This window comes from Sphaeramia orbicularis, chromosome 8 (assembly GCF_902148855.1).
Source record: "Sphaeramia orbicularis chromosome 8, fSphaOr1.1, whole genome shotgun sequence".
In the NCBI taxonomy this organism is placed as follows: domain Eukaryota; kingdom Metazoa; phylum Chordata; class Actinopteri; order Kurtiformes; family Apogonidae; genus Sphaeramia; species Sphaeramia orbicularis.
In genome coordinates this window covers 23,194,647-23,221,687 of record NC_043964.1, presented here as the reverse complement: position 1 = coordinate 23,221,687, position 27,041 = coordinate 23,194,647, and the positions used below count along the sequence as shown (strand labels likewise).

Genomic DNA, 27,041 nt, shown 5'->3' with positions numbered 1-27,041 from the left:
TCTCCAATTTCTTGTTCATTTTAATGACTGGTACAACTAAAGGTACATTTGTTTGGGCAAATATAATGATAATAACAAAAATAGCTCATAAGAGTTTAATTTCAGAGCTGATATCTATCCATTTTCCATGGTTTCTTGATAATAACCAAAATCACTTCAGTTCTTACATCAATATCTATGGCATTGTACTGACAAAAACAGTGCTTTTAGGCATTCCATGTTTTCTTTTCTGTCTGTTTTAGTCACATGATACACACAGGAGTTAGTACTTGATTGCATAACTATTGTTTTCGATGACTTTTGATGGTCTAATATTTTTTTTCCGCGACTGTAGGATGTACTGTAATATTTAGAACTGGGAAATAGCAAAACATTGTGAGGGGGTTTTAAGTCAAAATGTCATAATTCCACACAACAGTAAAACATTGATAGAAATGCATATTTATATTTAAAATGTACATATGTTCACAAGTTGAATTACATTTCAGTGAGGTCAAACTGATATAAATCTTTGCTAATTCCCAATCAGGCAGATCTGCATTTTTTTCAATGAATTACTTTAAGGACAGTCTGACAACATGGAAAAAGTGAGTCAATAATTTTTTTCCGCGACTGTACAATAAATGGTGATAAATCACTTAAGAAAGGTTAAATAGAGAGAAAATATCATTTGGGATCTGACACTAAAGCAGCTTTGGGTCTTTAAGGGTTAAATGGAATGTGTGAGAGTCTTAATGGCTAATAGAAGAGCTTCATCGTGAGTCAAGTTTTCCTCAAGAAGTTGGGGGAAAAAAAGCTGTATTCAATGGAGTCAACCATTGATCTTAATTTTCAGCATCCATCTGATGATGGACTGATAGTACCGGCAACAGCCAATCACAGCACGGAGGGGAGAATCCCATCCAGACCGGCCCCACCCTCCTCTTGAACACCGAGCTCTGTCCACTGTCTGTTCCCGTCTCCATCACTTCCCTCCATCCCTCCCTCCTCCTTCCAGTCTCCCACCCCCCCGCCTTTCGTGCGAAGCCGGCAGACCACCTAACGACCAATGCCACGGCAACAGGGCCATCTCCTAGCAACGTAAAGCCCGGCTGAAACGTGGCCCTGACGACTTAGACGCATGGGAAAGAGAGGGGAGTGTGGGAGTTCAAAGGGGAGGGGAGGGGAGGGACATGGAGAGCAACTGGTGTCCTTCAAACACCGCCTCGACAAAACTGAGAGGAAGGGAGGGAGGGGAGGGGCGGGGGCTGAATCCAGGAATTATAAGAATCATCTTCAATGTGAATGAAAGTCACAGAGAGATCGACTGAGGCGCTTTTGACGACTCCACCCACTTCCACCCTTAACTCTCAAAGATCTGTCAGCCTCTCTGGCTCCCAGGCATCTCAGGCTGGAGAGTGTTATTTACAGCTGCAGACTTCTGCCATTATTCCCCCCAGGCATGTGTACTGATTTAGATAATGAAACAAGGAAACCAAAGGAAGGTGTGATCCCACAAATATTACACCAACGTGGATATTGATTATTGGATCAAAAATGAAGACTGACAGTAAATGAAGATGGAGGAGCTGTGATGAATGCGGTCAGGGCGTGGCATTTGCACTCACTTAAACAGACGCTGGCTTGATGATGATTGGTTACTGTTAGGTCTTTCGATACTAGAACAAGAGGGAACATCATCTGTCTGCAGGCGATTATGTCAAAACTTTACATAAGACATAAAGTGTGCGCTCTTTTCTCTCGTCGTTCTACATGTCTTCCATGTCTTTCTCATACATCAGGGCTCCTCCCTAAGACAGACGAACTCACTGACTAAAGGATGTCACCATAGCAACAAGAGAGGAAAAGCAAAAAAGATACACTGTGAGGAGAGAAAGAGAGAATACAGCGAGAGAGAGAAAGAGAGAGAGACAGAGAGGGAGTCAATAACCTAAAGACAGAGAGAAAGAGTCTGATATAAAGCGCAGACAGATGGAGAGGCAGAGAAAGAGCGTCAGATGGCGGAGAAAGACAGCGGGTGTCTCTATCTGGACACTGTCACACAGGCCAAAATACTGACCAGCAGCTCCGACTTTGACAACAGAACATGTCAGCCTCTGACTCGCTCATTCTTTTTGTGTTTTTCACACTGGCTATTCATATCTGTTTGCAGTGTTAATTTGGTCAGCGACAGTCTGACTCTGTCTGGCTAAATGAGTTATGCTTTAACGAACACAGCGACTCTTGTGGATAAACTTTGACTGATGCATCTGAACGTGAGCCACACCCTGCTTCAGTGGACCACACAGCAAGAGTAAAACATACGGCTACCTGGCACATACTGTTAAAATGCATGTGCAGGGCATCGTCAAGTCCAGGGGTCTTCAGCGTTTTTCAGCCAAAGACCCCTTAGAGCACAGGTGTCAAACATGCGGCCCGGGGGCCAAATCTGGCCCGCCAAAGGTTCCATTCCAGCCCGCAGGATGAAAGTGCAAAAATTTATCTGAACACTCCAGGTTGTCAAAATCATTTTGGTTCAGGTTCCACATACAGACCAATGTGATCTTAAGTCAAAATAACAACAACAATAACCCATAAATAATGACAACTACAAATTTTCTTTGTGAAAAATCATGTGGAACAAAATTTAAGTGAAAAAAATAACATTACACTGTGAAAATATTTACATTTACAAAACTATTCTTTCACAACAAAATGCAAATAAATACATAAATAAAAACAGAGATGAACAACCCCCAAATGTGCAATTTTAATAATATTCTGCCTGTTACTAAATGTTTTGTTTAAATTTTAGTTCCAAACTCCAAAATTTTAACAATATTCTGCCTGTTATCAAATGTTTATGTAACATTGTGTGTAAATGTACATGTATAAATAAGTTGAGGCACAATATTGTTAAAATTGCACTAATTTTTCAAATGAAATTTCTGTTTTTTCAGGTTATTCACATCTTTTTTGTAAAATGTAAATATATATATATATATATATATATATATATATATATATATATATATATATATATATATATATATATATATGTGTGTGTGTGTGTGTGTGTGTGTGTGTGTGTGTGTGTGTGTGTGTTCTTAAGTCATTACTTTACTGGTCTGGCCCGCTTGAGATCAAATTGGGCTAAATATGGCCCCTGAACCAAAATGAGTTTGACACCCCTGCTTTAGAGAGTAGGGGTGTAAGAAAATATCAGTTCTGCAATATATCGGAATATTTCATTTCACAATACTGTATCGATATTAAAAAGTACTGTATCGATATTGTTTTTGTTTATTTATTATTTATTATTATTGAACACTTTTTTATTAAATAATGTTAGTTCCTTTGTTGGGATTGAACTGAAATAATGTTCTGATGCTAGTTCTGAACTAATAGAATATGAACATTTGAACAGGATCTGAAACTGTAATGTCTGTAAAACAGAATTTCAGTTGTAACACAGGAACATTTTGTGATATAGCATTAGATCCTGTTGTGATCAAATAAAAATGTGTTTAGTATTTGTGCAGAGTTCTGGTGTAATTCAATTCTTCAAAGAAATAATCTTTTAAAAAAGAAACAAAACCAATAAAAAAAAATGGCCTTTTTAACAGTATCGTGATATATCATATCGTGATCCTAGTATTGGGATTTGTATTGTATCACCAGATTCTTGCCGATATATAGCCCTATTAGAGAGACAAACCATGGACCCTATTCTACAAATATTATATGAAATTGTGTTGCACATTAAACTGGACCTATAGTGTGTTTTTGAATTTCCTTTGGGATTAAAAAAGTATCTATCTATCTATCTATCTATCTATCTATCTATCTATCTATCTATCTATCTATCTATCTATCTATCTATCTATCTATCTATCTATCTATCTATCTATCTATCTAGTAGTGTATTTAGTGATTGACTGTAACTATGCATACAATAATAAGTTGTTAAAATAATAATTGACAGAATAGTTTGTTCATGTTTCACCTATTTATATCAGAGTCTCCTGGTAAAGAAGTTAAAAATGGTTCATTGTGGTTCGCAAGAATGTCCTCATACTTGGGATAATAATACAACAAATTAATGTCATTATGGTGCTATAGAGGGGATTAGGTTCCTAAAATGAATGAATGTGGATTTGTGGGTCATTTATTAGTACTGCGAAAATAATTTCTTTTCCCAGTTGATTGTTGCTATTGATATCTTAACACGTTTAAGTTCTATATATTATATGTTTTAAAAATTCAATACCTGAAAGAAAAATTTGGTTCAGCTTAAGTTTCATTAGTACAAGTGGTGCAACATTTTCTTTTTCTTTTTTCATTTTATGATCAACTCAGCACATGAACAGATGAGCTGCAGAATGTTGCTCAAAATTAATAATTCCCTCCAATCATACCTTGATTTTTTTCCCCATCTAATTTCAGTGACGCAAGTGATGAACTCGCTTAACGATATCATCCAGATGTTTCGGAAATGGAAACCTGGTACTAAGCCAGAATCTGAGACATTTTGTTCAGTTTTGATCCACACTGATGGCCTGTCATACTGAGTTTAGTCTTCACTGGGCTTGATGTTCATATCTATAAGTACATTTGACCAATTTAGTACATATTATCCTGACATTGTGACGATGAATACACAAGGCAAGATTGGAAAATTGGTGGGGTTTTTTACACGTCACCATAACCCAAATATCCTGACGATCTGGTGAAATTCCGATCCCAGATTTGCAATCAGGTCAAGATCAGACCTGGCTGATTAAGTCAAGATCAGAAATTTTTCCTCCAGTAGCAGATGAAAGTTTTTTTTGTGTGTATTTAAGTGAATTTGGCAGACCCTTGCAGTAACTCTCAGGACCCTATAGGGCAGGGGTGTCAAACTCATTTTAGTTCACGGGCCAGATTCAACTAAATTTGATCTGAAATGGGCCGAACCAGTAAAATAATAACATAATAATATATAAATAATGTCAACTCCAAACTTTTCTCTACATTTTAGAGCAAAAAAAGTTAATTTACATTATGAACAGGTTTACATCTGCAAACTATCATTTCAAAAGATGTGAATAACATGAACAAACTGAAAAAATAAGTGTAATTTTAACAATATTACGCTTCAGTTTATCATTTACACATGTACATTATAACTTCCAGATCACAGTCGATCTACAAACTCACAAAACATTGAGTAACAGGCAGAATATTGTTAAAATTGTACTTACTTCTCTTAAGACATTTCAGGTTATTTGTATTTTTTGCAAAATTATACTTTGTTTTAGTGTAAATACATGAAAATATTTACATTTACTAAGATAAACATTCGGAGTTGTCATTATTTTCATGTTATTATGATAGTATTTTAGTGGTCTGACCCACTTGAGATTGAATTGGTCTGAATGTGGAACCTGAACTAAAAGGATTGTTAATATCTTAGTGTAATTTTTGCATTTCACAGATTCATCCCAAGGGCCGGACTGGACCCTTTGGCGGGCCAAATTTGGCCCCCGGGCTGCTTGTTTGACACCTGTGCTATAGAGGTTATGGACCCCTGTTGAAGACCCAAGAGCTCCTAAAAGTAGTTCATGATGGTTTAAGTCACAGAAAACTAGCCACAGCAACTGCAACACTGACCAGTTCCTAAACCAGTGATAGTGTAAATATTATCTAATGGTGTAAATCATTTCTTCGACAAATATTCTGACAGAGTACGACATGCAGTGCCAACATCACTACAGAACAGATGAGACGTGTACCTGCTCCAGATGCCAGGTGGAGTCGATGCGGGGCTTGACCTTGCCCTCCTTGTACAGATCCAGGATTATGTTCATGGCGTGGCTGATCAGCTCCGTCTCTCCGTCCAGGTAGCCCAGGTGAAAACCACACACCGACTTGTTGCCCTGGATCAGACTGAGTGTGTGGATGGAGAACTGGTGGTACCAGTTCTTGGCCACGGCGATCAGATTCTTCTTTTGGCCCGCCAACATGTTAGCCGCACCTGACAGAGATGGAAAGAACATAAGTCTATAAAGAAAAAGCAAAGAATGTCACTTTATTTGTTGTTTTTGTGAATTTCTGAATATCTTACAGCTGATTCACTGATAATGCAGGGATCTTTTCATTAAGTTTTCACTCCTTTTCAAGAAGATGCTTTTTCTGACTTAATTCTTCCATGTTGTCAGACTGTCCTTAAAGTAATTCATTGAAAAAAATGCAGATCTGCCTGATTGGGAATTAGCAAAGATTTATATCAGTTCGACTTCACTGAAATATAATTCAACTTGTGAACATATGTACATTTTAAATATAAATATATGCATTTCTATCAATGTTTGATTGTTGTGTGGAATTATGACATTTTGACTTAAAACCCCATCACAATGTTTTGCTATTTCCCAATTCTAAATATTACATACAGTACATCTTACAGTCGCGGAAAAAAATATTAGACCATCAAAAGTCATCAAAAATATAGTTATGCAATCAAGTACTAACTCCTGTGTGTATCATGTGACTAAAACAGACAGAAAAGAAAACATGGAATGCCTAAAAGCACTGTTTTTGTCAGTACAATGCCATAGATATTGATGTAAGAACTGAAGTGATTTTGGTTATTATCAAGAAAACATGGAAAATGTCTAGATATCAGCTCTGAAATTAAACTCTTACAAACTATTTTTGTTATTATTATTATATTTGTCCAAAAAAATGTACCTTTAGTTGTACCAGGCATTAAAATGTACAAGAAATTGAAGAAAACAAAGGTGGTCTAATAAGTTTTTCCGCGCCTGTATAAATAGAGAGATAAAGAAAAATTTAGAAATTATACTAATAATATCTACCCAATTCTCTTTTCCCTGGTTCTCTTTATGCATTTTCATACTAGTTTTTTTTTTCTCACACATGATAATCAGTTTCCTCTTAATCAATCTGTTATTCAATCAAAATATAGTAGCAGTAATAGTAATTTTGATAATGAGTTCATCTTTAAAGACATCATTTTGCCTACTGTGGGATTTTTAGTTTATTTCATAGAACCATGGGAGATGATTTTTTTCCTCTTCCACTAATGTTGAAATCTGTCTAATGTGACTGGGTAACATATTAAACTATTATTCACATTACTTTTATATATTAACATTATATTAATTTACAGAAGAGGACATGAAGCAGTGAATAAAATGAGCCGTTGACATAATAAGAACACAAGCTGTCAGAAATATTACATATTAGGTCTTTAAACTATCAAGAAAAAATGCCAAACATTTTCTGGCACCAGCTTATCAAATGACAGAGAGTTTTATGTGTTTTTCCTCAAATATGTTCCGCTTGTATCTTTGTTCTGCTGCTTTTTCTGTGTATATTCACACTCTCACCTACGCCTTACACCCTGAAAACCTCTTTAGCACTTCAGCTCTCACTGTCACCACATCCCCTTCCATCCCCTCCTGCGTTAGCCTCCTAAGCCCTTTCACTGTCTCTCTCGGGGGAAACAGAGGATACAAAGCATGCTCTGACAGAAGAGAGGGACCCAGCCTGCTACATTCAGACACATTCCAGGTTTTGGTGGATAGAACGTCCATTGTTTGTCATGCATACTTCTGATAAGCTGGAAGAGAAGCAGCTGGCACTGAGGGACCAGGATGGTGGGGTGGGGTGGGGCTGAGAAGGGGGGGCAGTGGGGGGTCCTGCAGGGGCAAGAGAGGGTAAATGGGCGAGGGTGAGGGGCACCATGCTGGGTAGTGGGTTTTTGAGCAACATGCAAAGGCAAGGCCCTGTTCTCCGAGGATGCCGACCCCGCCCACTGCTGCATATATGCTGGTTCCAGATTGGCATCGCAACAGAGCAAGAGTAAAAGGCCTTCCCACGGACGACACTCAGTACACTGAGGACACGGACCTCTGGAGAGAGGTCAAACTGCCCACCAGAAAGCAGCCTTATTCTGAGGAAGCTGTGGGAACTCATGACTATCTTATGTGCTGTATTAATTTCCTTATTGTTGCTGAGATACAGTGAACGATGATTGGGGAATTTCTTAAAATACAATAGTTGGTACTGTGGAATTTGCAGCATATTTTCTATTCAAAAAAAAAAAAAACTCCACATGCTTCGTTCTATTTATTACATATTCCATTCCTGCAGATTTCAAGCAAAATGTTGCCATTGTATATTTTTGTAAAACCACAGAAACGTATAATTGCCTCCTCAAAACGCAGGTTGGACGGTGGACAAGCAAAATCCAGGATAAGTTTGTAGAATTGGGCAGTAACAGTGCTTCAGTTATGGTTAAGAAAATATGGTTTGGTATAATTTGGGAGTCACTTTTTTTAACAAAGCTTTGCAGCGTTCTGCGTTAAGTTAAGCTGTGATACACTTCCATAACCAATACTTCAGTGCATAAGACTAAGCATAAATATTTGAAAGCTGCTGTCATTAAAACCAGCTGTTTGTGGCTCAACATACTGTATGTCGTCTTTGAACAATTTACACCTATGTTAATGCTAAATGTGCTACCGGTGGGTGAAAAACTATAATATTGATATTTATTTGTAAATTACAATTGGCTTTAAAGGCAAAATAGAGAAAACACATGACCTTCACTTGCTCATGTTATATATAAGTCCCTCTATTTAAGGGTATTTTACAGGCTGCTCTCTTTAGATTGCGCGAATTCTGAAAATCTTTATCTCTATCTGTATTTGTCTCTTTTTAAGGTTCCTTATCTCTCAAATCTATTACATTCTTAGCATTTTTATACGTGAGGTCGACTGGAACCATTGGAATCTGATTTACAGTGGTGATCTGGCGAAAATGCAAGACTGTATAAAATACACAGAACAAAAAATGCACAAAAAACTTGATACTATTTCATACAACATATATGTTAAACAGTGCTACACTTGGTTGACAGTCGACATGTGCAATGGGGTCAGGGATTATTGGCTGAATTGAGTTTTTGAAAGAGGAAAATGTTTTTTTTTTTAACATGAAACTATTAGTTGCTGTCATTTTCACTAGGACTTGGAGGAAAAGGAGGTCTTACATCTGAAATGGACCTCCGTTGTAAAAAAAAAAAATAAATGAATACAATATATGTAGCAATAAATGCAGATATGTTGTTTTTTTTTTTTCAGAAACAATGGAAAACTACAAGTCTCACTTGCAGAAACGTTGCTACTATTGCAACATCTTCTAGCAGCTTAAAAAAGTTATTCTGCAGATGTTTGATTAGAGAAACGAGTACAAACTGAAGGTTTTCCTAAATGAGAAACACTAGCCATGGCTTTGTTTTGGCTTGATTTTATATGATTTTGTGACTTAAATCTGAATGTGATTACTCTGTGTGGAAAACTATGGTTATTAGTGATATTTCCAAGCATTCCTCTAGGATGACAATTCCACCAAACTAAGACATCAAGCCTGTGTTTTTTCCGTCTTACAGGGGCTTTGGAGCTTATACCACTCAGGAGCTGCTCCTGACATGCTTTGCCATATTGATCTCTTAATCCGCTGTTGTTTGACTTACCATAGGTGATAAGTTTGCCCATAGGCTTGAGCAGGTTGTAGGCCTTATGAGTGTCTGATCCTCCGAGAGGGTCCAGTATTATATCGAGCCCTGGAGGAGGAAAGAGAAAAAGGGGACAGTCAGAGCCGGTGTGAATTGAGAGGGGGGGGCAGCCTGCCAAGTCTCCTCAGCAGCCCCCCTCCGCATGGCAGAGTTCACGAGGAGTAGCGAATGAAGCCAAGTTGTACCATGTTTACACGAAGAGGAACCCATACGTAAGCCAAAAGACGAGCGGAGGAGAGCTGAGCGAGACCCTACTTGTTTTAAGTTGTTATTCATGTTACTGATAAGACAAGAGGTACAAATACTTCTCCTCAATGTTTATTCCATCCCTAAGTGGAGAGAACAACACAGTAGATCAGTGTTTTTCAACCTTGGGGTCGGGACCCCACGTGGGGTCGCCTGGAATTCAAATGGGGTTGCCTGAAATTTGTAGTAATTGATAAAAAATAAAAACTTACTAATAAAAATTTACATTATATAGCCTAAATGTTGTCTAAAATTAACGTTTATTTGCAACATATTATAGCAAAATATTACACGATCAAAAATTAATTTTAGCAAATAAAATGTCTCCGTTTTGAATGTCTGGGATCGCCTGAAATTTCTAATAATTTATAAAAAAAAAAATTCAACTTACTAATAAAAATTTACATTATATAGTTTAAATGTTTCCTAAAATTAATGTTTATTTGCAACATATTATAGCAAACTATTACACGATCAGAAACAAATTAATTTTAGCAAATAGAATGTCTCTGTTTTGAATGTCTGGGGTTCCCTGAAATTTCTAATAATTTATTAAAAAAAAAAATTCACAACTTACTAATAAAAATTCACATTATATAGTCTAAATGTCTAAAATTAACGTTTATTTGCAACATAGTATTGCAAACTATTACACGATCAAAAACAAATTAATTTTAGCAAATAAAATGTCTCCGTTTTGAATGTCTAGGGTTCCCTGAAATTTCTAATAATTTATTAAAAAAAAAATTACAACTTACTAATAAAAATTGACATTATTTAGTCTAAATGTTTCCTAAAATTAATGTTTATTTGCAATATATTATAGCAAACTATTACACAATCAAAAACAAACTAATTTTAGGAAATAAAATGTCTCTGTTTTGAATGTCTGGGGTCACCTGAAATTTCTAATAATTTATAAAAAAAATAAAAAATTAAAACTTACTAAAAAAAAAAGTACATTATATAGCCTAAATGTTTCCTGAAATTAACATTTATTTGCAACATATTATAGCAAACTATTACACGATCAAAAACAAATTAATTTTAGGAAATAAAATGTCTCTGTTTTGAATGTCTGGGGTCACCTGAAATTTCTAATAATTTATAAAAAAAATAAAAAATTAAAACTTACTAAAAAAAAAAGTACATTATATAGCCTAAATGTTTCCTGAAATTAACATTTATTTGCAACATATTATAGCAAACTATTACACGATCAAAAACAAATTAATTTTAGCCAAAAAAAATGTCTCCATTTTGAATGTCTGGGGTCGCCAGAAATTTATGTTAAAAGGGGGTCATGAGCCAAAAAAGGTTGGGAACCACTGCAGTAGATGCATGGTAACAGAGCTGTGAAGCTTTCTATGTGGCTTATTAATGTCTGGACGTATAGGTTGTGCTTTAATGATGCTCTTTTGTGCCAGAGGGGACTCTTCAAATTGGGCTACCCCTCCTCGCTGGGCGGGTTTGCCTTGTTAAGCCCTGCTTGTATTGATTATAGGAGGCTCACAGCAGGGCTCTGCAGTACAGATGAATTGACAAAGTGCCAAAGACGGAGGAAAAGGTAGCGAACAGGGCTGCGCATTGATCCAAGCTTCTAATTAGATATGTTCTGTCCAAAGTGTCAGATCTCGCTCCTTTCCTATCGCTCTCTGTAGTGTCTGTCCATCCGTCCGTCCGTCCATCCGTCTCACTCTGTGCTTCACTGAAAGGCTGGAGCGGGGGCTACGAAATGAGCCTCCAGCATAATAACATCCACCATCCTGCAAGGAACACAGCAGTAGGCTAAAGAGGGAGCAGGAAGTGGACGCCGCTTTATTTTGCCAAAAAGAAGTCAGGGACATTTCTATAGAAGAGTCTGGGGATACATTATTAATAGCAAACAGTCACTACTGGGAGAAATGGGTTTGCTGGCTATTGAAAGTGACTCAGATACACAACGGCAGCCAACTCTGCTGAGAACTGTGTCATGAGAAGAACACAAAAAGGATGAAAATGTATCATCTCACTGTCGGCAGTTTGTTCAACACATCTGAAAACTCTGCTTTCTCACAGTATTTTTTTTCCAACTCATTTTTTTTTTTTAATCTCTTTCGCTTTCAGTGTGCTTTCATTGTTTTGGTTTCAGTCAAGTTTTAATCTTCAGGAATTTGCATGTTTTTGTTTAGTTTTCATTTACCTTAAGCATTACTTTTAGTTTTTAAAGGTAGTACAAAGAAACATCAAACTTTATTGAATGCAATGTGAACCAATTGTATGCAAATGAAGGAAAAAACATTTCATTTATTTATTTATTTATTTTAAACTTTATGTTGTAGTTTTAATCCAGTTTGTGAAATGTGCTTTCAGTCATACATTCAGTGTGTAATATTCAGTGATATATAGAAAGGAAAAGTGCAGATTTTGACCAACTAATACTATCCCAGGCTCATCTAAAAAAAAAAAAAGAAATAGAAAAAGGCTGAAGTCTCTTGTTAGAGTCAGCGATTGTTTTATCTACTCTAGGCTTTTTAGTCAGTGGATAATAACTCTTAGATATAGGTGACCTTAAGACTAGATGCCAACCTTTATAAAATGGAAAAAAAGAATAAGAGGAATTCCATTTTGAGATAGTCTAGAAACATGGTAAGATGATTCCCATATTTGTCATTACACTATTATTATTACTATTAAATTCCATTTCTGTGATTAGTTCCTCCTCGTCTTCTTCATCTTATACCATGGCAGAGGTGGGGGACTTAAGTTACGTCTAAAGTCACAATTTTTAGGACTTGAGAATTAATTGACTCACAGTGACAAAATGCCAACAACTGACTTGACCTGATTTTGACATGTTATTCTTGACCACAGTATTGATGAAGATCTGGACTTGGTCCCTTAGCATCTTCAATAGCAGCTCACTGCTACTAATGTGCTAATGCTAATCTTTAATGGTAGGTGCTGTGTGTATAAGGATGGATAAAATGCACAAACTGAAAAAGTTTTGATACATGATAGGGTCATGTCTAAGGGAATTTGTGTCAAACATCACAGGTAGCCTCCAATATAAGAGACAGAAAAAGAATGACAATAAAATGACACTTACTGTTGTTTATTTGGCTTGTTTCATTGTTGTGTTTTGACTCAACTTTAAATGTAGGATAAATCAGTAGAAATTCATATGTTAATTTTCACCACAGAAATTTAAGATTTGAGATTTAACCCATAAAGACCAAATGCTACTTTTGTGTCAGTTCCCAAATGAAAATTTTGTCTGTTTCTAACCTTTCTTAAGTGATTTACCTCAATTTTTTATAATATTATCCTCTGTATTTTGCATTTTATCAGTATAAATAATGTCTTTTCTTATATTTAATTCACTGATCATGAAGATAGTCAAAAAAGCTCAGATTAAAGTTGAGGGTTATTATATCAAAAACAGAGAAAACTGAGGAAAAAGTGACTTTTTCAGTCAAATATATCATTAACTGAACATAAACCTAGTGTCTCCATCCACTGTCATTGATCCAACTCCATGGGTTTTACTGATGAATCAATGTTGTAGAAGATGATGGTGTTTCCACGGTAATTACAGAGCCTCTGAACGTCCAAATGGGTCATATCTGATGACCATGAAAAGATGAAGAACTGCATTTTACACCAATTATTTACATGTATTGATAGGATTAGTGGATCAACAGGTATTAAACAGTTTAGATCAGTAGATGTTTTTGGTTGGTGATGGATGTTTGAGTCTTTATGGGCTAAAGGTTAAGACTAAGTGCAACTCCAACCTCTGTACAATTAAAAAGATATTTCCTTCCACCACCTTTGGTTTCATTTTTTGTTAACTATAGCACCCTAGATCTTAAACACATAATGCTTCTGACCTTATGGTTGGTAAAATATATGACATCCATTACTATTTCTTATCCGTCACCTCTGTACTCTAGAACTCCTAAATTTACAGCATTTATTACAGTGTAGACGGCCAAGTTTCTCACCTTTTGGACTGATCTTGCGGACTTCCTCCACATAGTCCTTGGTGCGATAGTCGATGGCATGCGTGACTCCGCCCTGGCTGATGGTCTCGTGCTTGCTGGCCGACGCTGTACCGAACACAGTCACATCGTTGACCGTCTTGCACAGCTGGGTGGCTGCAATACCGACACCACCTGAAAGAAAAAGAAAATAACACAATGTAAGATAACAGAAGTGTTTATCAACAAAATGGCTATTTCGTATGTGAAACCTGGCTGAACAAAGAGGTTTGTACAAGTCGCATAAGTATTCCAGTCGCGCGTGATATTTCTGTGGCAGGTAAATGTGATTTACATAATTTAATGTCCCAAACAAGCCAGTCAATAACAACACGGTTGTGTTTTGCTCAGGGGTAAGAAAAGCATTAAACACAATTGCATTACTGGCATACCTGGCTCGCCTGAGGAGAATAGACACCCACACATAGACACAAACACACACACACATAGACACAAACACACACAAACACACACATCCATCTATAGAGAAAGTAACCATTGTACCTCAAATGACACGTCTAATTTTTGGTTCCCCCATTTATGACAACCTGCTTAAAATGCCACAGGGTGTATCTGTTTTGTTCCTTAACAGATCTGGATGCCATTCGACAGAGAATTACATAAACACTGTGTTACCAGTATCATGCAACAAGTTTTAAGCAAAGTGCTGTGAGGCTGTGTGCTTCTGTACATGTTTGAAATATCTGTGTTTGTGGTCACAGTGTTTGAGAGTGTGTACATAGTTGTGGCGAGTGCCTGAGACAATGTTTGCGGAGGCAGCCAGAGCAAGAGGTAATAGGTTACTGATAAGCCGTGGCTTGTTTGAAATGGAGGCTGACTTGAGGATCTAAACCGAACCGCATCTGTAAAGGTCACTCATGCCTGACCAAGCAAAGACCACGTCTTATCTGATATCGGAGCATAAAGAAACACAAAGGTGCTTTTTACAACACAATATTTAAATAACGTCCGTTCTCAATGGCATAGTTGAGCTGTCAGACTGTTGGACATGTTAACTTTGCATGAATGATGAAATCATGCTTGCTTACATTGGCAGCCGTACCCAGTAGGTTATACATGCAAGAGTCCACGCCCAGTGCGATAATAACAAAGACAGGAAGCCAGGTACATAAGGACACATCTCTACAGTGGAGGGCATGTGGTCATTTTAGCATGTGCATCTTTTATCCTTTAAGCCTTAAAAAGACCTAGAAGTATTTTTGTGGTGACTTCCAAAATACCATTTATTACAATAGCATCCTCTGCATTTATTTATTTATTTATTTAACCCTTTCATGCATGAATTGTGAGAACCTGAGTCAAGATCTATTTTTTGAGTGTTTTTATTCCTCCTTAGCCATGAAAAAAACAATGTGATTGGGTTTTTTTTTTTCTATGGAGTTACAAAAATATCCATGCATTTGATTTTTGAAGTAAAGAAACGTGTTTAAAACCAAATATCAGAAAGTGATATGAAAACAATGAAATAAAAACATTTTTAATGCTGCTAATCTGATGTCTTCTCACATTTCAACATATTCTAATGCTAGTAATTACTCACTTCATGGAGATAATATGCAAAAAAAAAACCTTTTTGTCTAACAAATAACAATTGATTTACACTCAAACATGTTCGTGCAGATCAGGTTTATCAAGAACAGCACAGTTACAGTAATGGTATGAATATCAATGTATGGGATGATGCATAAGTGTCTACTGTGTTGGCTGATATGGAACTAAAACAATAAAACCCATGAATATACAAGAGAACAGCTGGAGAATAACTGTCCACTGTAGTGACCTATGCATGAAAGGGTTAATTTTGTGAAAATCAGATATTTTCCTATATTTAACTGACTGACCATTTAGACTAGAGATGTCAGATTTATTTTAGTTCAGGGGACATATACAGCCCCAAGCAGCTGTAAAATAATAGCATATTAACTTATACAAAACTTTAAAATTTTCTCTTTTTTTAGTAGAAAAAACTTTAAATTATGTTGTGAAAATGAACAACAAGTGAACAACCTGAAATTTCCTTAAAGGGGTCATATTTTGCTAAACCCACTTTTATTAGTCTTTGGTTCATTTATTTGTGTATTTGGACCCTAATAGTTCATAGAGTTTGAATTTGAACCCTCCAGGGGCTGCAAAGCTATCTTAATATTCATTTTGGCAAAAATCAAGTGGATTTCTATGACCGGTTTGAATTCTTGCTTAATTTGTTATGTTTTAGAACTAGTTACGTCATGACATTTGCACATATAAGGTCAAGACTTCCAACCAACATTTCTCCGAGTACGTTGTAATTGTTTATCAGCAGCAGCGGTTGTAGTAAAAACTGAAAATATGTCCAAACTTCGAACTGATTACTTAAAATGTTCAACTGTTGGTCAAACAGGACAGAACAGCACAGTCAACAACCTGGAGGGGGTGGGGCCTGAAGCGGCTCATTTGCATTTAAAGGGCCAGCGCTCACAATCACCTTTCTAGTGTAATTACTCAGAAATAGGGTTGAAGACGGACCTGTGGAGTTGAATTAATGAAGAATTCAGACCCAAGCAGAGCATTTACAGTTTATGTAGACCACAGGGAAATGTTTTAAAATGCATAACTATTTAAAAAAAAAAAAAGAAAAATATCACTCCTTTAAAAAGTAAGTGCAATTTGACCAATATTATGACTCAACTTATCATTTACGCATGTGCAAAACATACAGATCACAGTGACTTTACAAAGGTTTTAATAAAAGGAATAACATTATTAAATCTGTAGTTTGGAATTTGGAATTGTCATTAACTGTTGCATATTATGTTAATATTTTACTGGCCACATTGGTCTGTACGTGGCCCCTGAACTAAAATGACTTTGACATCTTTAACTGTTAATACCTTCAGTGTGATTTTTTTTGCTTTGAAAATTGTTTGTTTATTGTGTTTGTTTGTTTATTTATTTAGAATTTGCATTAAAACCAAACAATAAAAGGATTATATAAAAGAAAGTCCAACATTCAAAAAGGAGCAGGATGAAGTTTAACTTACAATCTCCCGCCCCCCTTACCCCATCCTTCAACCTCGCCTAAATTCCTGTCAGATCCCATAAGCAACTCAAAAATCCTACACATATCACACTAAATTCTGACTATGCACAAAAACAGAAAATTGCTACACATATCAAGGATAGACTGTCCATTTTGCAGGTGCATTTCACATTAAAGTAAACTCTGTCCTTTTCGTAGCAGTAATAATGCACATATCAAAAGCAAAACATAAAAAAAAAATAATTCACCCCCACTATAGACCCACTGTTATGATTTCAGTGTAAAGATAGAAAACGTCTTTTTTAAGTGGCGCTTGAATCCACACCGATCTGCATGACTGTAATGAGTCCTGCTGACACCGAAGGGGAGAACTGATGAGAAAACAAAAATCAAGGCTGTTGCCGTTGGATGCGAGTGTTGTTTCGCGGCTGCGTTGTAGCAGCACCATCTCTTGTCCTCAGTGAGAAACCAAGTTTGTGTTGCCAGGGAAACCTTGGCCAAATTGCCAGCAATGACTGAGCAAAGGGAGCCATTTTGTTTCATTGACTGCTCTTCCTTTGGGTATATAAGAGTCATTTGATAGCAATCACAATTTTGTTGTCACTTTGTGTTTGACAGATTGGCTTTTAACATCCTCTTTGTGCCACCGAGCCTTAAATAGCTCCTTGTAGTGTTATTTATAGGCAAGTAAAAAGGTGTTACACATGTTCTATACAGTGAAATACTATAGTAAGTGTTTAAAGTCTGTGCCAATAGTGCAAATCATGTCTATTTTTAAATGTGCCTGTAGTGCAAGTGAATGTGTCTACGCTGGCCTTGGACACATGGGTTTATTCGAGGCAGAAGAGGAGATACTGTAAGTGAGAAAATATTGAATATGTTAGAGTGGGGGGGTTAAAGAGCTGTTTTCATTAAATGGCAACACTGCATAGAGTCATAGCAACCCTCGTAGACACTTATACAGGTGTGAATAAGTGTCCGACACGATGATGAATTCATTAAATCCACGCACTCACCGCCAGGCACTCATATATTAATATTTAACTAACACTGCCCTCATAAAGACTGTGATTCCCCTTCTGTTTCAGATTTATGAAGTCGGCGAGCAGTACAAAAAACAAATCTGTCTGCAGAGATAAATATGTATTCTTTTTTTTTTTTTTTTTTTGACTTCAGCAAACAAGTTACTTCCCTTCTGTCACTGTTTCCAAACCAATTTTTGTCCCAATAGTGCAATCACATATGCCTATTAACACACTAAAGTATGCTCATTTGGATCCTAAAACAAGGTTTGAACACAGTATCGTTACAGTATAATCACCTATTATTATTAGTCTATTTCAGATGTTTATTCATACATTTATCTGACTATTTTTAAAACAACTTGAACCCTCTTTAGTGTTATTCTGCTTCTCTATGAATGACTCATGCCTTTAAATTACTATCTCTTGCTCATGTCACAGCTCTGAAATCTGGTTATTTATTAGTATTTTATTAATCTTTATTTAACCAGAAAAAAAATGACTTGTTAAGATTAAAAATATATTTTTGCAAAAGTGACAGTGAAAAAGTTATAAAAAATAGAAATTGCAGCCATACCTCCATGCTGTTAAACACAGAATAAAACACTGCACTGAAAATAAACATATAGAACACTGCAGATAATTTAAAAGGTACTAAAAGTATACATCGATGTTCCTTAAAAGCAGAACCCGATTAGTTAAAAAAACATCTACATCCAGATTCATCCTTTTCCTCATTTGGTTTTTGCTGCAACATGTGAGATTAACCCATAAAGACCCAGTGCTACTTTACAGTTTCCTAGTGAATTTATCTCTGTTTTTTTAACCTTTAAGTGATTTATCAGCATGCCGGTGTTTCCACGGTAACTATGGAGCCTCTGAACGTCCAAATGGGTCATATCTGATGACCATGAAAAGATGATAAACTGGATTTAACACCAGTTTTTTTTTTTACATGTATTGATGGGATTAGTGGATCAACAGGTTCAGGTCAGTAGATGCTTTTGGTTGGCAGTGATTGTTTGGGTATTTATGGGTTAAGAGTGTTTTAAGTGACAAATGCTGGTCAGTTTATGAGTGATTGTCCATTTACTAAAGGTCAACGTGACACCAGACTGCCATTCTGTTTGGTTTAAAGATGCATTAAGACATCTACTGTAAATCTATTTCAGTCAATAGTCGCTTTTCCATTGACCCTCAAATTGCATGAAAATAAGTTGCACATAAAAATTTGCCTAATTGGAAAAACGAACAATTTTGCCAAAATGCTTATTTTTGATGAAAAGTTTTTGTGCTTGCAAGAGGTGGTTTTGGGAGTATAAGGTGCAAAATTGGTTGTGTGAAAAAAGACAAACAAAAAAAAAAAAAACGATGTTGACGGATGTTACAACAAGCAAAGAGGAAAAGTTTTAAAACAAACATGGTGCAGTATGTGGGGACACATGAGGAAACCAAACATTTTTTTATTTAGTAGGAGATAGAAGAGTAACAAGCATTCTAGACTCCAAACAACAGATATTTGTGTTTGTCGGCATGTTTATGTAATGGCTTCTCGTGACATCTCGTGATTATAAATAAAAAAATCATTGCATTTGTGATTTATTGGCAAAACCAACATTGCTCATTTGTGTTTTTTCAATATTTAGTAAATATCGGTAAAGCAAACAGAAAAAAAAAAAAGCAAATAATGACAGCTTTTCTGGCCTTTCAGCTTACGTGTATAAGGCTGTGTTAACCTGGAACAAACTACCCCCATATTTAACTGAGATTAGTAATGAGAGAAGATAGTTTTCTGTTTAAGGGATGAAACATTTTAAAATTAACCAATTTCTTTGTGTTTTTTCTGCAGGAAGAAAATCGTCATAGGAGATCAACTTTAACCTGAAGTTTAATAACATCAGATGCACATATCTATGGATGTATGGAGGCGCTTTTTAACATTACAATTATTCATAAAGCAACAGTAGTCAAATTTTTGGTTTCCCTTTTCATCACTTACTGTTCAACCATTTACTTCTACATTTGTCTGTAGTGACCATTTTGAATAAATTGTTTTTGGTTTCATTTTTAATAATTTCTGTTGTGAAATTCATGAGTTATATGGTGGGGTGGGTGGGGGTTATCTGGTAGGCAGAGGAGTGGGTGTCAAGGTTAAATATTTTTGCATGAATGTTTACTGTTAAATTTAATTTTAAAAAAAGAGCATAAGAAGAAATAAATACATCAGCACCAGCGGTCAGCTATCAGCCAATGTGCATTTTTAACCCTTATAGACCTAGAGCTATTTGTTGTGACTTCCACATGATTTTCTCAACATTTAATCCTCCTTAATATTACAATATTATCCTCTACATTTTCTATTTTCCAGTAAAAATCAGGTATTTTCCTATATTTAACCAACTGATCATGTAGATGTTCACAAAAGCTCAGAGTGAATTCAAATTTATTGTATTAAAACAGAGAAAACTGAAGCAAAATTTACTTTATAAGCAAAATATATCATTAGCTAACTGTATAAACAAGTGTCTATAACCATTAGTTGTCAAATTACATGGGTTTCTATTGATGAATCAGTGTTACAGAAGATGATGATGTTTCCATGTTCACAACTGAGCCTCTGAACATACAAAAAGAAACACCTCTACAGAGTAGGGCATTTGTTAATTTCAGCATTTCAAATTGATAAAAATGTCCTTTTTTTATCCTTTTAACACTTATAGGCCTATAACTACTTGTGTGATGACTTCCAAATTACCATTTATTAGAATATTATCCTCTTCTCTTTGCAGCTTTAGTTAAAGTCAGGTATTTTCCTATATTTAATTTATAAATCTAAGAGGAAAATGTAGGGAGAAGTGCCTTTTTCAGCAAAATATATCATTAACTCAACATAAAAACTTGTCTACAACTATTACCGTCTGTCAAATTACATGTGCTTTACTGGTGAATCAATATTGCAGAAGATGATGGTGTTTCGATGTTCACTGTGGAGCCTCTGAACGTCCAAATGGGTCAAATCTGATGACACTGAAAAGCTGTGAAACTGCATTTTACCGGAATTATTTACATGTATTGATAGGATTAATTGTTCAAAAGTTATTAAACATTTCAGATCAGTAGATGTTTTTATTTCACTGAGAATTAAAGTTACAATGAGTGCATCCAAACCAAATACATGTGGAAAACCTCTTAAGTCCTTTTTTTTTTTTTTTTTTTTTTTGTCATTATTATTTATTTATTTATTTTTTAAACTTCATTTCTATTTGGTTTTGCTCATTGAAACATATAAGACACTTTACATACATTGACATGGAGGGTGGGGAAGCAAAATTTACAATATTTTGAGGCAGGGATTGAAAGACAGTGTATGACCAATTAATTTATTGAAAGTCATGAGAATTTATTTGTCACAAGAAAATTGACATAATAGAAAATGTTTTTATTCTATGTGTCCTACTTCTTTCTCAATAACTGCCTTCACACGCTTCCTTAAACTTGCGCAAGTGTTCCTCAAATATTCGGGTGACAGCTTCTCCCATTCTTCTTTAATAGTATCTTCCAGACTTTCTCGTACTAGTTTTGCTCATAGTCATTTTCTTCTTTCCATTATAAACAGTCTTTATGGACACTCCAACTATTTTTGAAATCTCCTTTGGTGTGACGAGTGCATTCATCAAATCACACACTCTTTGACGTTTGCTTTCCTGATTACTCATATGGGCAAAAGTTTCTGAAAAGGTATGGATAATAGTGTTAGGTATGATTATGACATCAATATATGTTTGGTTTCAAAACAACTGATGTAGTGCCTGCTGAGAAGAAACAACTAAATGTTCATTGTAAATTTTGCTTCCCCACCCTGTATATAATCACACATCCCCATATGACACACAAGAAAAGAAAAAAAAAAAATCTATATTTACAGTAGATATTGATTATAATTAATCACAAATGAAACATGAATGACAAAAACAAAAAAAAAAGATTAAAAAAAAAAAGAAATAATAATAATATATATACATACACAAATATACATACATACATAAATATAAAAAACATACATGTATACAACCACTTCTGAATGCTTATTGCATTAAAAACTTAATCATGGGACTCCATCTCTTCGTAAATGTCTCTCCCTGAATTCTAAGTATATATGTAATTTGCTCCTTCTGATAGACTTCTTTTTTTTTTTGGTTATGAAATGATTCTATTAGTCAGTCTTCACTTTGGCCTGATGGTTTTAGAAATATTCAACCAATGAAAAGTGCTTGTGATTACATCTCTTACTTCCATTCATTTATTTAAAAAATATATTGTTTTTCTAGTTTCCTGAAAAACAGTTTTGGAAATAAGAAGTTTGCACCCGACAGTGACGATATTATTTCAAAGTAAATCCTCTGCACCAAATACCACCTACTGACTGCTGAAGAAAAAAATTTTTTTTTTTTTTTTAGAACTCTGCATGGCAAAACTCTACTTCCAGTCCATGAGACATCATGTTCAGGGTGGGGGGACGGTACCTGTCTCTGAATCCCCTGAGAACAAACTCCTGATCTCCCATCACAAGACTGCTGAGCTATGCCAAGAGCCCCTTTACTGCACCTCACCCCAACTCAGCTCAAAAATACACCCTCACACACATTTCCATACATACACAAAGCAAAAAAAAAAAAAAAAAACGTTGAATGGCCGGTTGGTGTCTGCTAATCTCTACAAATATGCACAGATTAAAATATTAACCTTTCATTAACCCGGCTGCTTTTGTGCGTTGACAACTACTGTATCTCTGTTGTAAATACGAAGAGATTTAAGACCATCCACAAACACTTAACTGCTGCTAAAGGGACGGCAGCTCTGGCAAATTCTTTCTGCTAATTGCATTTGTTCTCCTCTCTATCCAATTGAATTGTTCATACTTAGAAATCTGTAGACGACATAAACACACGCACCTTACCTAGTTTGTTTTCTCCACAATACACAGCAGGGTTTTTGTCTTTTTGTCCCAAACCTTACATACTTGCATTTTGGCACAAATTACTCTTGGCGTCCATAACATGAAGAGGAATTTTCCCCAAAACACAGTGGAATCCAGACACTGACACTGAGGTCACTGTTATTGCTCCACACCCACAGTTCAACAGCCAGGGGTGGGTGGGGACATCGGAATTGTTTTTTAGATTAACAAGAAACATAACACAATGGATACGGCCTCGTCCTCATTAATTCGCACTACTTGATCCAGAACGCTGCTGCTCGAGTCCTCACTAAGACCAAGAGAGTGGACCACATCAGTCCAGTTCGGAGGTCTCTACACTGGCTCCTTGTCTCTCAGAGAATAGACTTTAACTCCTTCATGCATGAATTATGAGAGCCTTAATCTAGATTTTTTTCCCAACTGCTTTTCTCTTTAGGAATGAAAGAAAAAAAAAAAAGAAAAAAAAGCGACTGAAATTTTTTTTTTATGAACCTATTTTTCATAGAATTGCAAAAATGTCCACTCAGCTGGACACAAGAAACATGCATTTACTGATATACTGTGTGAAATCTATGAAATAAAAACATTTTTAATGCTGCTAATCTGATGTTTTCTCACATTTTAACATAAACTAATACTAGTCATTACTCACTTCATGGATATATTATGTAAAAAAAAACAAAAACTTTTACATTATTTCCATTATTTTTTACATTATTTTACATTATTATTTTTACAGTCTACAGGGTGGGGAAGCAAAATTTACAATGAACATTTAGTTGTTTCTTCTCAGCAGGCACTACGTCAATTGTTTTGAAACCAAACACATATTGATGTCATAATCATACCTAACACTATTATCCATACCTTTTCAGAAACTTTTGCCCATATGAGTAATCAGGAAAGCAAACGTCAAAGAGTGTGTGATTTGCTGAATGCACTCGTCACACCAAAGGAGATTTCAGAAATAGTTGGAGTGTCCATAAAGACTGTTTATAATGGAAAGAAGAGAATGACTATGAGCAAAACTATTACGAGAAAGTCTGGAAGATACTATTAAAGAAGAATGGGAGAAGTTGTCACCCGAATATTTGAGGAACACTTGCACAAGTTTCAGGAAGCGTGTGAAGGCAGTTATTGAGAAAGGAGGACACATAGAATAAAAACATTTTCTATTATGTCAATTTTCTTGTGGCAAATAAATTCTCATGACTTTCAATAAACTAATTGGTCATACACTGTCTTTCAATCCCTGCCTCAAAATATTGTAAATTTTGCTTCCCCACCCTGTAATAACAATAACAAGCAATTGATTTCCACTCAGACATGTTACTGCAGATCAGATTTATCAAAAACAGCAAAGTTACAGTAACGGTATGAATGTCAGTGTATGGGATGGTGCATAAGTGTTCATTGTGTCGGCTGATATGGAAGTAAAACAACAAAACCCATGAATATACAAGAGAACAGATGTAGAATAACTGTCCGCTGTAGTGACCACTATGCATGAAAGGGTTAAAATTATCTTGCTAGCATAAAAAGCAGTGAATGGTTTAGGCCCAAAATCTATCAGAGACCTTCTAGTCCAGTATGAACCATCCAGACCCTGGTGCAGGTCTGCTCTGTGTTCCAAACGTCAGAACTAAACATGGTGCTGGGTGGGGCCATGACATGTGCTGTCTAACCCTGTCTGTGGCTTTTCCAACCAGTTCACACACCTGATGATGATGAAATTTTTAGGGGTTGTAATTGATCACAAATTAACATGGAAACCACATATTAGATCTATAAAAGGAAAGATTGCAAAATCAATGGCAATCTTGTATAAGTCCAGAAATCTACTCAATCATAAGGCACTACATATAATTTCCTGTTCACTTATACTTCCTTATATGTCATATTGTGTGGGAGTGTGGGGCTGGACATATAAAACAACTGTAAATACTATAGTCCTCCTACAAAAACCAGCCATACGTATTATTAATAAGGCCGGTTACTATGAACATACTAATGAATTGTTTATGAAATCCCATATTATGAAATTTAACCCTTTCATGCATAGTGGTCACTACAGTGGACAGTTACTCTACAGCTTTACTCTTGTATATTCATGGGTTTTGTCGTTTTAGTTCCATATCAACCAACATAGTGGACACTTATGCATCATCTCATAAACTGCAATTCATACCATTATTGTAACTTTGCTGTTCTAGATTGGTTCTTGAGTGGAAATCAATTGTTAATATTTATTTTTTGCATATCATCTCCATGAAGTGAGTAATAACTAGTATTAGAATATGTTAAACTGTGAGAAAACATCAGATTAGCTGCATTAAACATGGTTTCATTTCACTGTTTTCATATCACTTTATGATATTGGGTTTTAAATACATGTTTCTTTGCTTCAGGAATAAAATTCATGGTGTAACTGAGTGGACATTTTTGTAACTCCATGAAAAACAGGTTGATTAAAAACAAAAAAACAAAAAAACAATTACGTTTTTTTTCATGCCTAAAGACGAATAAAAACACTCAGGAAAAAAAAAATCTTGATTAAGGTTCTCATAATTCATGCATGAAAGGGTTAATGATTTGGTTTACTATAAAATAATGCAAATAATGTATAAAGCTAAATTAAAGTTACTCCCTGTCTGTCTGTGTACAAAGGTTCTTCTCAACACACGAGTCTAAATAGGATTTGCGAGATGTTTGTAAATTTGTTGTACACAAAGCTAAAAAAGAGACAAAAAGAAGATGTATATCTGTTGTTGGAGTTAAACTATGGAATGAGGCCAGCATGGATTTAAGAATGTGTAGCCCATTTTTGATATTTAAAAAAATGGTACGTAAGGCAATTTTTGAAGGATACAATTGTTAAGCTCTAAAAAGTAAAAGGTAAATCATTTATTTTTGAGTCTACATTAAATTACCATTAATTTGGTGGTTAAGCTTTCTATTTCTCTGGTTTATTTTCACCTTTTTATGTTTTGCTTGTTTGTTTGCTTGAATACATTGGGGTTTTTTTTTTTTGTTTTTTTCTTATATTGGATGCTGGGTAGCTGAATTTGTTATCTAGGACAGGCATCAATACAAGCATTTTGCTTCTGCCTGTGCCTTTTCAGTCATTAACCTGTTGGTAATGTTTGTAATGTCTGAAAGTGTTGTTGTTGACACTGGTTAATATGTGATGACTGAATAAAGAATTTCATCATCATCATCGTGACCTGATGAACCGGCCACTCCAGACCCAGCTGAGCTTCAGGCTTTTTGCTTTTGGTTAACATTTAAGTTCATTTCTTTTAGTTTAGCCTGGGGGTGGCTGGTGGTCCAACTTTTCGTTTTAGATTTAGTTGAATAAGTTCTTTTTTGTTAGAGAGGGGGAGCAGCTTCTACATCCCTATAGGGGGTGGCCTGCCTTCCCCCTCCATTTTATTTATTTTTGCCAGCACCTCCAGGTCTTTTTGGTTCATTGAGTTCCTTTTGGTATGTATTGCTTTCTGAGTTTATCACTTTCTCAAATGACTTTATTGTTGATTCATTGAGTTACTTTTGTTTAACCTGGATTAATAAAATCCTTAAAATCGTTATATTTTTATGGGGTCCTTTCTTTATGTTGGGGTCTCCTTTCCCTTTGAGCCGCTTTATTTTCTTGTTGTTTGGAGACCGTAACGATAGAGAATCAGCATTCAGTTTCTATGCTCCGTATATCTGGAACGAACTACCAGAAAATATCAGGTTTGCTGAGAGTCTTTCTTTTAAGTCCAGGTTGAAGACTCACCTGTTCACTGCTGCCTTTGACTAAAAGGCTTTTGACTTTTTAAATTTTATATTCTCTGCAACTCTTACTTTAATGTGTGTGTTTTTATATTTTTGGGTTTTATGTGTTTTCTTACTTGCTGTTTTTAATCACCTTTTACATGCTTCTTTTATAATGTTTTAAATGTGTTTTTTTTTCCCTGTTGTATTTCAATGTCCTGTGTGAAGCACCTTGAATTGTCTTGTTGCTGAAATGTGCTATACAAATAAACTTGCCTTGCCTCACCTCTCATTGTCGGATACCTCCTTTCTGACAGCTTGTGTTTATCATATAAATAAAAATGATACTGCGTCATAATGTTTATCAGTCGTTCCAGGCTATGATCTCAGGTGTTCAATGAGAAATGGAAGG

General features: G+C 35.6%; 1 protein-coding gene across 1 annotated transcript in view; it reads right to left on the bottom strand.

Annotated features, from left to right (window-relative positions):
• vat1 (vesicle amine transport 1) overlaps window positions 1–27,041 on the bottom strand; it is a 70,609-nt gene that overhangs the window by 3,932 nt on the left and 39,636 nt on the right. The window contains exons 3-5 of the mRNA XM_030141556.1: window positions 13,798–13,968; window positions 9,524–9,613; window positions 5,754–5,995 (exon numbers count right to left, since the gene is read on the bottom strand). Of these exons, the coding sequence (XP_029997416.1) occupies window positions 5,754–5,995; window positions 9,524–9,613; window positions 13,798–13,968 (503 nt within the window). The remainder of the gene's footprint in view (window positions 1–5,753; window positions 5,996–9,523; window positions 9,614–13,797; window positions 13,969–27,041) is intronic.